The 13513-nt window shown below is 43.1% G+C and overlaps 1 protein-coding gene across 5 annotated transcripts in view; it reads left to right on the forward strand.

Moving 5' to 3' along the window:
* Nucleotides 1-13513, forward strand: part of nlrx1 (NLR family member X1) — a 58602-nt gene that overhangs the window by 35951 nt on the left and 9138 nt on the right. For 3 of the 5 annotated variants that reach the window (XM_034603751.1, XM_034603750.1, XM_034603753.1), the window contains exons 9-10: nt 3109-3195; nt 12000-12281. In XM_034603751.1, the coding sequence (XP_034459642.1) occupies nt 3109-3195; nt 12000-12132 (220 nt within the window). In that variant the 3' untranslated portion in view covers nt 12133-12281. The remainder of the gene's footprint in view (nt 1-3108; nt 3196-11999; nt 12282-13513) is intronic. The other 2 variants (XM_034603752.1, XM_034603748.1) reach the window with 1 other exon arrangement.

Genomic DNA, 13513 nt, shown 5'->3' on the forward strand with positions numbered 1-13513 from the left:
AGATGACCAGGGCCTGGACCAGAACCTGCACTGCCTTCTGAGTGAGAAGGGGATGTATTCTCCTGATATTGTGCAGCATGTATCTACAGGAACGGGTTGTTGCAGTAATGTTGGCAGTAAGGGAGAGTTGACTGTCGAGTGTCACACCCAGGTTCCTAGCAGTCTGGGTGGGGGCTAACATGGATGGGAGAGCCTTTCCCTGGAAGGAAAAGTAGTTCAGTCTTGTCAAGGTTGATTTTCAGGTGGTGAGCAGACATCCACTGAGAGATGTCAGTCAGACAGGCAGAGATTCGTGCTGCTACCTGTGTTTCAGATTGGGGAAAAGAGAGGATAAGTTGGGTGTCATCAGCATAGCTGTTGTAGGAAAAGCCATGTGAGTGAATGACCGAGCCGAGAGAGTTGGTGTACAGAGAGAAGAGGAGGGGAGCCCGGACGGAACCTTGAGGGACCCCAGTAGTGAGAGGACAAGGTTCGGACACAGATCCTCTCCAAGTTACCCGGTAAGTGCAGTCGTTGAGGTAGGATGAGAGCAGAGCCTGAGACACCCAGATCCTGAAGGGAGGAAATAAGGATCTGGTAGTTCACTGTGTCTAATGCAGCAGAAAGGTCTAGTAGGATAAGGACAGAGGAGAGAGAGGCTGCTCTAGCAGTGTGAAGTTGCTCAGAGACAGCAAAGAGGGCAGTCTCAGTTGAGTGGCCTGCCTTGAAACCAGACTGGTGAGGATCAAGAAGGTTGTTATGGTGAAGATAGGAGGGGGGTTGATTAAAGATAGCTCGCTTGAGAGGATTGGAAAGAAAGGGAAGAAGAGAGATGGGTCTGTAGTTGTTTACTTCAGACAGGTTGAGGGTGGGTTTCTTCCGGAGAGGGTTTACTCTTGCCTCCTTCAGTGGGTTACGGAAGCAGCCAGTTGACAGTATGCAAGCTTTCTGAAGCTTGCATAGTGGCTCTGTCGGCGCGCACCGAGTCGGACAACCACGGAGCTGGGGAGAACTTGCGGACCTGTTGTGACGTAAGAGGACAGAGAGAGTCAAGAGAGGAGGACAAAGTAGAAAGGAGAATGTCTGTGGCAGAGTTAGGATGCATGAGTGAGAAAGAGTCAGATGAAGGGAGGGCTGATAAAACGCAGGAGGCCAGGAGGAGGGAGAGAGGGAACAAATGTTGCGACGGACAGGTACTGTTGATGTGGTAGAGAGTGGGAGAGAGTAAGAGATAAAGAAGTGGTCAGAGACATGAAGTGGGGTTACAGTGAGGTTAGATGTAGAGCAGTTTCTGGTGAAAAAAGGTGGTTATCAGCTTTGTGAGTAGGAGGGGAAGGACTGAGTGAGAGAGCAAAGGAAGACAGTAAAAGTAATAGGTCAGATGACTTCTCTGTCTGGATGTTGAAGTCACCCAGGTGGAAAAGTGGAGGGCCATTTTCTGGGATGTTCGATAGGAGGACGTCTAATTCTTCCAAGAAATCTCCCAAAGGACCTGATGGATGGTAGAGAACAACAATGGTTAATTGTACCGGATAAGTAACTGTAACAGCATGAAATTCAAAAGACAGTGGGGTAAAAAGTGGCAGCGGGTAGAGAGAAAAACACCATTTGGGGGTGGTGAGTAAACCTGTACCACCACCCCTACCAGTGGGTCTTGATGTGTGGGTGAAAGAGAAGGCAGATGAGAGAGCAGCTGGGGTGGATGTGTTGGCCGGTGTGATCCAAGTCTCAGTGAGAGCAAGGAAGTCAAGCGATTGCTGGGTAGCAAAGACAGAGATGAAGTCCGTCTTGCGGGTAGCTAACTGGCAGTTCCAGAGGCCCCCTGTGACAAGGTGTTGGGTATGTGTGGAACGGGCGTAATAGATAAGAGAGGAAAGTTTACGGTAATGGTGGGAACGAGTGCAAGGCCTATAGTATCTACGAGAAGATATGTGAACAGGGACGGAAAGTATGCACATATTCAAATAAAAGGAAAGAGACCAGCGTTATACTTAGCCTCCCCCGAAGACTCCAACAAAACTGTCTTTGTCTTTATCCTCCAAGTCTTCGCTGACGCTTAAAACAAATCCTGTTTTTTAACACCAGAGTCAACGATGATTGGCTACAGCTGTGCTGACCACACCCCCTGCTAATGAGTCAATCAGGCTCCAGGTGGTAATGGCCCAGCAATAGAAACTCAGCAGAGTTCAACAACAAGAGACACTTGTCACCTTAATCAGTGAGAGGAGTGAGTTTAACAAAATCTCCTAATTTACCAAAAACTGATTGAGGACAAAGTCTACTTACCTCACAGGTAGAAAGTAAAATAGAACTTAGTCCGTGACAGAATTGGAATAAATGTCAAGCACTTTAACTCTAACTGGTTCTCTTTCACTCTCAAACACTTGAGTGAAACAAAATCCTAGCTCATACAATTCAAGGTCAGACAAAACAGTACAAACTAGCAGATACAATAGTATTCTAGCAGAGAAGCTTATTTAAATAATATACTTAGCCTAAACCCAAGTAGTCCAGTAGTATGAAACCCCAGAAATCTAATGCACGCTAAAGTTTTTCGTTTTGGAACTGGGATATATACCTAACTCAGCTGTGCTGACCAAATGTTTGCGTCCACAAATCACTTTAGGAGTCTCAGGTGTAAACAGTGTTCCACCCAAGGCGACCTCTTCTTCAGACGTAATAAAACAACAGAAAAAATACACAACATGTCTCCATACTAGTGTCATCCAAGTGTCTGCAAGCCCCGACATTCATATTTGACTCGAAATGAGGTCATTTACACCATGTTTTTAGTCTAAACGTCCTCTGATTGCCTCCTCTGGGGCACGTTCACATATGAAGTGTGCACTGTAACTGCATTCACAACAAATCTGGCTACATGACACCTTCCTGCAAAGTTGTGTGGATGTGTTTGTGTGTCAGTTTCTCTAAATCATTGCTTTGTTCCAGCTAAAGCCGCTCACCCTCTTCATTCACTCTGTAACTAGCCCGACCACTGTCACTCTCTTTCTCTCTCACTCACACATTCTCTCTGTTGCATAGGTTTTGAAATGCATTTTGATTGGTGAGATGACTCATGGTCATCTAGCACGTGAATGCTGTGTTGTGACTGCCTGTCTCTGTCCTCAGTCTGCAGTTTAACACCCTGGGTCCTGAATCCTGCATCGTCCTGAGAGATCTGCTACGAGATCCGAAGAGCTCTATTAGATCTCTACAGTAAGAGTACACATTCATTAATGTCTTTATCTTTTTTAGAATATAGGTGTGCAAAGGAATCCTCTGTTTTTTTAGAATGTGTCCAAAGAAATCTCTTTACTGTGCTTTTTTATTTTTTTTTGTGGAAAATTACTATTTCATTTAATTATGCAAAGTAACAGCTCTGTTCTTTGAGAACGACATTGACCGTTTTAAGCAGTGAGAAATGATTCATACTTTTGTGGATCCCATGCAATATGGCCTGAGTATCCCACCAGGGGGCCTCATGCTGGAATAGAGTGTCACACCAGATTTGTTCTGTTGTCAGTTACTTTGTGGTTATGGGATTTAAGAAGATTAGTGCAGTCCTTTTTTGGTGCAATAAAAGGTGTACAGGCTCCATGTTCAGAAAACGCTTTAGTTTCTTTTTTCTGTCAACTGCTGCACCAGCTGCTGCCGATTTGACTCTTCCGCCAGATTCAGCTCCTGCCCCTCCTTGCTAGAAAGCTCAGTCTGCTCTGATTGGCCACCAAGTTCAGTCTCTTGTGATTGGTCAACTTATTCTAGCGCATATCAGAAGTGTTGCGCCCATTAAGCATAAGCGGAAATCAGTTACCGGCTGGTGCAGGCTTAGCTGCCGAGCAGCTAAAGCTAACAAAACACATTGATAAACAACAATGGCGAATTGTTGGCAAACAGCGACAAAGAGGAGATGATAAAACTACATTCTTTGGTGCAAAGTGTAAAATCAGGCTGTTGAATGCCTCCATCGAGGATGTTTGATGGTGGCTCAGCTTTTCAACACCCTTGAGGACTATCTTCATGTTCAGGGTGTTCTCCATATTAAAAAAGGAGCCCATTACAGCAGTGCGTTCATCAATTATTGGGCAACATAACAAAAGATACGTAAAGTGAGATAAGGGACCTTTATTCATCTTTGATACTCTGAAAGAAAAAGGGTTTTGAACTTTGAAAAAACCTTATATTACAGTTAAAAGCTTAAAACTAAACACTAAAACTTATTTAAGCTGATGTCAAGGAGACATGGCTAGCTTCTAACTGCCTTCATCCAAGCATCTCCTCTCATAATCTGTGCACTTGGAAGTTGCTAAGAATTGGTTTAGTGACTTTGTTAGGCCCCAAGGATCTGTGTAAAAATGTTTGGCTAGAGCAGGGGTTTCCCCATATAGTATTAGCCTCTGGCGGGGACCCCCTGTTGCAAACCTTTTTTAAATTACGTGTACAATATGATGGCATATATCAAAAATCAAACCTACAGCTTCTTAATATATTTCCCTTCCCTATCAATAACTAATATTCTGTCTTTTTCCTTTTATAAAGATTCCTTATAATTTCTGTCTCAATATTCAACAGTAATATTAACTGTAAACATATATATATATATAAATTCTAGTCTTTCTATTTTGTCATTTATTCATTACATTCAGTGTCTTTCTTCTGTTAGTAACAGTCCTAGTCATTTCAGTATGTGTGTCTCTGTGTGTATACCTGGTCCCTCACTAGTGGGAGGGGTGGGCTTGGTGGCTCCTACACAGTTTATTAATCCTAGGTTTTAGGTTTGTCAGTGCCAGACGAACGTCATTCTCCACTTGCTGACATGCTCTGTGCTTTGTTTTCCATACCTTTTAATATAGAAAAGCCAGACTCTCAGAGGTATGTGGTGGCAAATGGAAGAAGGGATTTCAGAGCCCTCTCAGCCAGTGCATGATAGTCTTTTTTGACATGAAGCCAGTACTGTGGGAGTGAGAGTGCCTGAAATTTCACCCTCAACTCCCATTCATTTGCCATGTCTATGAGTCTCTCCTGGGTCATAAGATCCAGCTCTCACCTATTCCTGGATTAAATAGGTCTCTTATCCAGTTTTGATTTGAGTTCTTCTCCAGGTCAGGGAAATAGTCTTTGAAATATCCCTGCAGGTGCTGCAGGTGGGACTGGATCACTGGTGAAATTTTGCCTGAATCAACACCGGATGACAGAAGCTCTTGGTGATGCTGTGGGAACATCTCTGTCACTCCCTCCTTGAGTTTGGATGACCACAGGGCGATTTTCTTTGTACAAGCCCGTACTTTGTCCTGCACATGTTATATGTATGTCTCGCGCCCCTGCATGCTCTGATTCAGTACATCTAGATGCTGGAAAATGTCCGACATGTATGCAAGTTACCGAAGCCATGATGCATGGTATGGCGTTTGGGTGATGGGCGAGAGACATGACTAAGGTGGAAACAGGCAGTGTCTCTGCAGGTTCATCATCAACGGATGGACAAAGTGCTTTCACAAATGGCTTTGACTGTGCTCTCAGCCATCAGGTTGGAGTGTTCGGGCTCAGACATATGTTTCTGTGCAAACTGCTTTATCCTTTCCATCTCCTTTTGTGATTTGAAGTCATCAGTCAATCCAGGGTGTGGAGGTCTGGAAAGGCTGTCTGCATCTTGGTTTAGCTTTCCTGCTCTGTACTGGAGCTGAAAGTTGAATGTTGACAAAGCAGCTAGCCATCTCTAGCTTGTAGCATCGAGCTTTGCAGAGGTGAGTATGTAGGTCAATGGGTTACTGTCAGTAATGGCAAGGAATGAACTTCCATACAAATAGTCCTGGCATTTATCTGTCACTACCCATTTAAGGGCAAGGAATTCCAATTTGTGTGCTGGGTATCTGGCTTCATACTGTGAGAGGCCACGGCTTGCATAAGCAATGACACGTTTCTGTCCTTGCTGCTCCTGGTACAGAGCAGCACCTAACCCGATTGTGCTCGCATCTGTATACAAGATGTAGGACAACTTGGGGTCTGCAAACTCAAGGATGGGGGCAGTTGTCGAGCAGGGGCGGGTATCCAGCAGTGAGGGCGTTGAGAGGTTTCACACTCTTGGAGTAGTCTTTGACTTACCGGTGGTAATAACTGCAGAATCCCAAGAAGGTTCTGAGCTCCTTCAGGTTGTTTGGTTTTGGCCAAGTTTTAAGGGCAGCTATCTTGTCAGGGTCTGTTTCGATGCGTTTTTCTGACACAACGTGCCCTTGATACTTGACAGAGGTCTGAAAGAATCTGCATTTGTTAGCAGACAACTTCAGGTTGTACTCCCACAATCTGTTGAGGACATTCAGTAGCCTGTCCTCATGTTCCTCCAAAGTTGGAGAGAAAACTATGAGATCGGCCAAACGCTCCTTAGGTCTTTGGACTTCGCAGAGCCAGATGTGACCATTCACGGATGATTTCTGCGTCGAGGAGTTCTTGGAGATGTCTACGCACCGCCTCGATGTCTTGTGGATGTATGGGTCTCGCTCTGTGTTTGAATGGTGTTTTTTCACTGAGCTTTATGTGATGTTAGTGCGCCCAAAGTCGAGATCGCTCTGTGCGAACACGTCTGGCATCTTGTTCAGCTTTTGTGTTATCCGTTCTTTCCACTCATTAGGTATTGGAGTCTCCAAAGTTTAAGTTATTCTTTGGCATTTGGTCAGGTTTAGTGGGAGAGTCTGCGATTAGCTGAACTCTTTCAATAGCGTTCACTTCAGCTATCACAGTCTTTGGGGAGATGGTGATGTCATGATCTGATCACCCAGCCAGCCACATACCACTGATCGAGGATCACTGATCGAGGATCACTGGTATGTGGCTGGGTGATTTGGATGGGAGACTTGCTAGGCCATTTGTAACCATTATGCCACCTGGTAGAGAAGAGGCTTTTGAAGTCTCTGCTGTGACCCACTTTCCAGCATCTGGCGCTCTGCAACTGATCAATCCTTCTATAACTCTGGTTTCACCAGGACTGACAGTCTCAGGATCATGGCTAAACAGTCTCACAACTCCTAGGCTGGAGTCAACTTTCTGTCTGTCTCATTTCAAGGTTGTTTAGGCCAACCTTGTACCCATATGGCAACGATTGGTGATCCTGAGGTGCAGCCTCTGAGTACTGTTCATACAGGATGTCTAGAGTCAAGGCCAAAGTGGGGAGTTCAACATCTATGCCAAGGGAACTCTTGGGGAATGTGATATCTACTTTAACATACCCTTAGTGGGGGACATCTTGGCCGTTATCAGCCTCCACTTTAAGCAGCTCGTTCAGGGACTCAATAGGTAAACGTGACGGGATTTGTTTGTAGATTGAATTTGGTATTGCTGTCACTTGTCCAATGAGCCCCTTTGGTTGAGTTGCTGTCTGTTGTCTTGAGTGTGAGCGTGCTGATGTTGCATGCCATTTCCTTTGGGACACTTTTCTTGTGTTTCTGCCCCTATTTGTCCCTCAATAGTGACTGATGTTAATTTAACTGACTGGATGTGGAGGAACCATTTTTCCATTCCCACTCTAGTTGTCTTTCTTTCAGCAACTGTCTCTTTGCAGCTACTAGTGTAGGGTTGGGTTCAGCTTCACACTGAGGCTTCATCTTCATCGCACCTGAAACAGTACCAGGGTCTTGGTTTGTTCGTGTAGTTATTGTTCACATCAGTCGCTGGACTGTGCTTTTTGTGGCAGTCTGGCTGGCAGTGGCAAGAGGAGAGACCGCAGGAGCTGGGGGAAGCCGTCCTCTTATCCTGCAGCTTGGAGGCTGGAACCAATCAGCTCCCTGGAAACAAACCTACACACTCACAGTCAATCATCCACTCAGTCAGTCATTGAGCCAGACACACCTGCAACACATCACACACAAGCATCACAGCAGAGAGGGAGAGACAGGCACAGTCGATAAAAGCACATACACCGATGTATAGAACATTTCACACGACCTCAGGGTCGTAACAGTGGTCTTGTGTTATTAGTTAATATGCTTTGGCCACTCCTGGCTGGCTCGCCAAATTTATGTAGCACTTGTCTCAAATGTTTAGCACAATTCACGCTACTGGACCAGTTCAAGGCTCTAATGGAGTGGGGTGAAAACAATGAGTGGAGCTCACTCTTTTCCTTTTTTTCAGTTTGTATCTTTACCTAGGTTAGTTTAGTTCTAGTTTTTAGCGTATATTAGACCTTTGTTTATATTAGAACAGTCTTCTGGTGTCTAATTTTAGGTCAATAGACTATCTATTTTTTCCATATTTATATTTATTTCACATTTATTTACTTTATTACTCTTTTTAATGTGGGCTACATCAATGCGGGTTACATAGGCATCATGCAGGCTCTGCATGGGTTGGTTCCACATTACATTACATTTCATTTGGCTGACGCTTTTATCCAAAGCGACTTACAATTAGTGCATTTTTCTGAACATCTATGAGGGGCCATTTTAGGGGTTCAGTACCTTGCCCAAGGACACTTCGGCATGCAGATGGGGAAGACTGGAATCGAACCGCTGATCTTCTGGTTGGAGGACGACCACTCTGAAGTGTTTACTGTCTTTTTTACTGGATTTTTAACTGTGAAGCCGATGTAATGAATGGTTGTTAAGGTTTGCATTCGACACACAGACAGACTGACAGATTTATTAAACTACTAGATTGATGTAGATTGTAAACGGTGCATTATTAAAAATAATTAAGGTAGGGGCCTGTCACGACAACTAATTTTGTTGGATGATATATCGTCCCAGAAATTATTGTGAGAAACTATATTATCATTGTTATTTAGTCATTGTTTTGAAACCATTTAAATACAACTGATGATAATTTTATAGTATAATTATGCAAGTCAACCCTTTCAAAGAGCAATGAACTTTTAATTCTTAATATTCAGTCTGACATTTGATTTAGAATTTAAAATTATTATAATATGCTAAATAGATAAAACATAAATAAAACTAGGGCTGCGACCAGCAATGTGCGGGCCCGAGCACTTGCCAACTCAGGGACCAGGCGAAACGGCTCCATGTTGCGTGCGTTTTGTGCACTACGGGAACAACTTCATTTTCACGCTGAGTGATTCGGTGACCCTGATTTAATATTGAAATATGGAGCTGTTCATGCTGGGACTCTGATCATAGGTGAGATGTTTGGTGCTGATTGGACAATGCACAGTGGAGTTATAACTTTGTCTCCTTTGGTGAAGGATCAACTTTCGCAGCACCTCAATGTGTACACGGTTTGAGGAAAAGTCACAATTCGGACCATGAAGGTCGTATGACTGGTCTGGGCTAATTTGAGCTTGATATTGTAAAGCAGCCAGAAGCAGTGCATCAAAGTATAAAACATGTCATTTCCTGTCGCCAGCAAGTGGCGCTGTGATCATGAGTCAATATTGACATACAGTGCCTTGCATAAGTATTCACCCCCCTTGGACTTTTTCCCATTATGTACTGTTACTAACTGGAATTCAAATAGACTTAAATAAACTTTTTCCCGTTTGATCAACAAAACATGCATAGTACTTTGGAGGTGCAAAATAAATTTTATTGTGACACAAACAATAATGAGAACAAAAAAGTTGACATCTGTTGGGTGCATAAGTATTCACCCCCCTGTGTCAATACTTGGTAGAACCCCCTTTCGCTGCAATTACAGCTGCAAGTCTTTTGGGGTATGTCTCTACCAGCTTTGCACATCTAGAGATGGAAAGGTTTGTCCATTCTTCTTGGCAAAAAAGATGAAGCTCAGTCAGATTGGATGGAGACCGTCTGTGAACCGCAATCTTCAAGTCTTGCCATAGATTCTCTATTGGATTGAGGTCTGGGCTTTGACTGGGCCATTTTAAGACATTAACATTCTTTAATCCAAACCATTCCTTTGTAGCTCTGGCTGTATGTTTAGGGTCATTGTCCTGCTGGAAGATGAACCTCCGCCCCAGTCTCAAGTCTTTTGCAGACTGCATCAGATTTTCTTCAAGGATTTCCCTGTATTTGGCTCCATCCATCTTTCCCTCTATTCCTGACCAGTTTCCCTGTACCTGCTGAAGAGAAGCATCCCCACAGCATGATGCTACCACCACCCATATTTCACTGTTGGGATGGTGTGCTCAGGGTGATGGGCAGTGTTGGGTTTTCGCCCAACATAGCGTTTTTGCATGAGGCCAAAAAGTTCAATTTTGGTCTCATCTGACCCAGAGCACCTTCTTCCACATGTTTGCTGTGTCTCCCACATGGCTTCTGGCAAACTCCAAACGGGATTTTTTATGGATCCCTTTTCAACAATGGCTTTCTTCTTGCCACTCTTCCATAAAGGCCAGATTTGTGGAGTAGACGACTAATAGTTGTCCTGTGGACAGATTCTCCCACCTCAGCTGTGGATCTCTGCAACTCCTCCAGAGTAACCATGGGCCTCCTGGTTGCTTCTCTGATTAATTTTCTCCTTGTCCGACTCTTCAGTTTGGGTGGACGGCCTCCTCTTGGTAGGTTTGCGGTTGTGCCATATTCTTTCCATTTTCTTATGATGGATTTTATGGTGCTCAGAGAGATGTTCAAAGCTCTGGATATTTTTTTATAACCTAACCCTGCTTCATATTGCTCCACAACTTTATCCCTGGACCTGTTTGGTGAGCTCCTTGGTCTTCATGATGCTGTTTGTTCAGTGAATGATCTACCAACAACTCTGAGTCCGTCACAGAACAGGTGTATTATACTGAGATTAAATTGCAGACAGGTGTGGACCCTATTTCCTAATTATGTGACTTGCAAATGTGACTTGTGAATAGCAATTGGTCTGCACCAGATCTTTGTTAGGGGTTTCACAGTAAAGGGGGTGTGAATACATATGCACTCAACACTTTTCAGATTTTTATTTGTAATAATTGTGAAATCCATGTAAATATTTCCCCCCACTTCCAAATGATGCACTATTTTGTGTTGGTCCATTACATAAACTCACGATGAAATAAATTTTAATCTGTGGTTATACCATGACAAAATGTAGAAAAGTCCAAAGGGGGTGAATAGCTTATGCAAGGCACTGTATGTATCTAATCAGGTCATGACTGTGATCCTGTGCAAGAGTTTTGGGCTGATTGGAACAATGCACAGAGGAGTTATAATATTCCTTCTTTTTTGGCGAGTCATCAAAATCCGACTCCACGCCACGGTTAGACTGTGTGACGTACACTTTGTCAAAATAAGTGTAAATCATAAAATAATTGCCTATTAATTTAAAATCGGTGCTGACTTCCGAGTTTAATGTTACTATTGCTACCTATGTCGGTCAATCATGGTGCTGGGGCTGCATTTTAGGGGGCGCTGTTGAGCTTTTTTTACCACACCTATTCTAAAAATGCAAATGAATGTCTTCGGGGTGGGGGACTGTTACACATGTAGTTTGAGGGAAGATTGAAAAAAGTATACGAAGTTACAGCAATTTTGTTTATCATGCCGACTCGTTGACATTTGACGCCATAACACTAACATGGTGTTAGTAGAAACTCACAGTTTCGATAAGACTTCATCATCAATGTCTTAAGGCCCTTCTCACAAAGTTTGACATGGTTGCGGTCAATGGATGAGGAGGAGTACATCAAAGTGTCAGAAGTGCAAAAGCAGTTCCTGTTTGCCACCAGGGGGCGCATGTGTCATGATTCTGTTTAGATGTCATCAAGCCGGGAATCTTTCCAGTTGGAGTCAATTGGACCATGTATGTCCGAGATACAACCACCTCATGTTTGATGGCGAGTCCTCAAAATTTGACGTCACCCCACGGCCTTTAAAAACTCAACTTTTAATACATTTTAATCTCCATCTTGTTAAGATGACACTCACTTCCCTGAATAATCAAACAAAAAGCAATAGGGCCCTTCACAACTGTTAGTGGTTAGGCCCTAATAAAATTCAGAGCAAAAACAATTGGGTCCTTGCACTGTTCTGCTCGGGACCTAATAATAAAAGGTGTGACATCACTTGCATGTACAGTGTTGTACTGAGTAGAAGACCAGAAATTACTCATTATTCAATGTTTTTATTCAGACTGTGTGACAACCCTCTGCTGGAGTCTGGAGCCTGCATCCCTGCTGGAGGCCCTGCCAGAGAACCATTCCCTGACACACCTGTCCCTGATGCATACTGGGCTGGTGGACCAGGGGGCCCTGGAGCTGGCTGAGAGGCTTCCGGGAGCATAGGTGCTCCAGGAGCTAAATGTGGCCTATAACAACATTGGAGACAATGCTGCACTGGCTCTGGCGGATGCCTGCAGGGAACACCCCAGCATTCACACTTTTACAGTGAGCAGCCTTCACTCTATCCACAGCTGTATAGTATTCATGTAATTTCGTTCAGACAAACTCATGGTCTCTTGCTCTTAATGTCAATGTCACCACATTTTGAAAGTTGTTGAACAAGAGGAAGTAAGTTCACATTATGAATCCTAATAAGTATAATGAAATGCCCTTTTCATACACATAATACATAACACTGTTCTCTTCATCTATCTGATAACGCAATGCTTTGTTCCCGCAGAGGACAATTTTGGGACATGACAAGCATTGAAAGAAAAATAAATACTATTTTCATTGCATTAACAATATATAAATGAATTGTCCCAACTTAACTAAAGGCAGTTGTAGCTGAGTCTCAATGTCTAGAGGTGGAGTCCTTGATATGTAGTGCAAAAAACTAAATACGTAGTCCAAAAACTATGTACTGCTGGTGCATATTTGGTCACTTCACTAAATACATATACATTAAGGCAATAGAGAAGTGTCAAAAGATGAGTGGAGCTCACTCTTTTCCAGTTTGTATCTTTACCTAGGTTAGTTTAGTTCTAGTTTTTAGCTTATATTAGACCTTTGTTTATATTAGAACAGTCTGGTGTCTAATTTTAGGTCAATAGACTATATCTATTTTTCCCATATTTTTTACGTCTGTCTATATACAAGTGTGTACGAATTCGCGAAGATTGGTTAAACCAGACACAATTGATGCATTTTAGGGGGCGATGTTGAGCCATTGCCAAAACCATTTCCATTTACTCCAGAATACGTGCATTTTCATATTTTGGTCACTTCACAGCCTGGTAGCGGTAGAATGATCTGTCAACACACATCGCTGAATATGTATACATCCTTTAATTCTGCCAGGTCTTTCTGGACAGAGTGTGCATGTTCTCCCTGTCTTCATGTTTTTTTTCTGGGTACTACAGCTTCCTCCCGTATGGATGGATGGATGGATAATTGTCATGACGTAGCGATTAAATGTAGATCTGAGTATATAACTGCCTTTCCTGCAAAATGTCTGCATAAGTAAATCAGATAAGCAGAAGGGAAATTAACATAAATGCCTCATATTTTCTCTTTTGTACTTTGTAATCTTAAATTTGGATATATTTTCGATAAACATTGTATTAATACATGTATTTTGTAAATTTGTATATAGTTTGTGTGTATATGCAGCTTACATACAACTTTACTTTAATATATATATATATTTGACAAATATTAAACATTTTCTGAACATAGTTAGGAGCAGGGCCTCCATTAGCCTGG

Source organism: Hippoglossus hippoglossus, chromosome 13, assembly GCF_009819705.1.
Source record: "Hippoglossus hippoglossus isolate fHipHip1 chromosome 13, fHipHip1.pri, whole genome shotgun sequence".
NCBI lineage: Eukaryota > Metazoa > Chordata > Actinopteri > Pleuronectiformes > Pleuronectidae > Hippoglossus > Hippoglossus hippoglossus.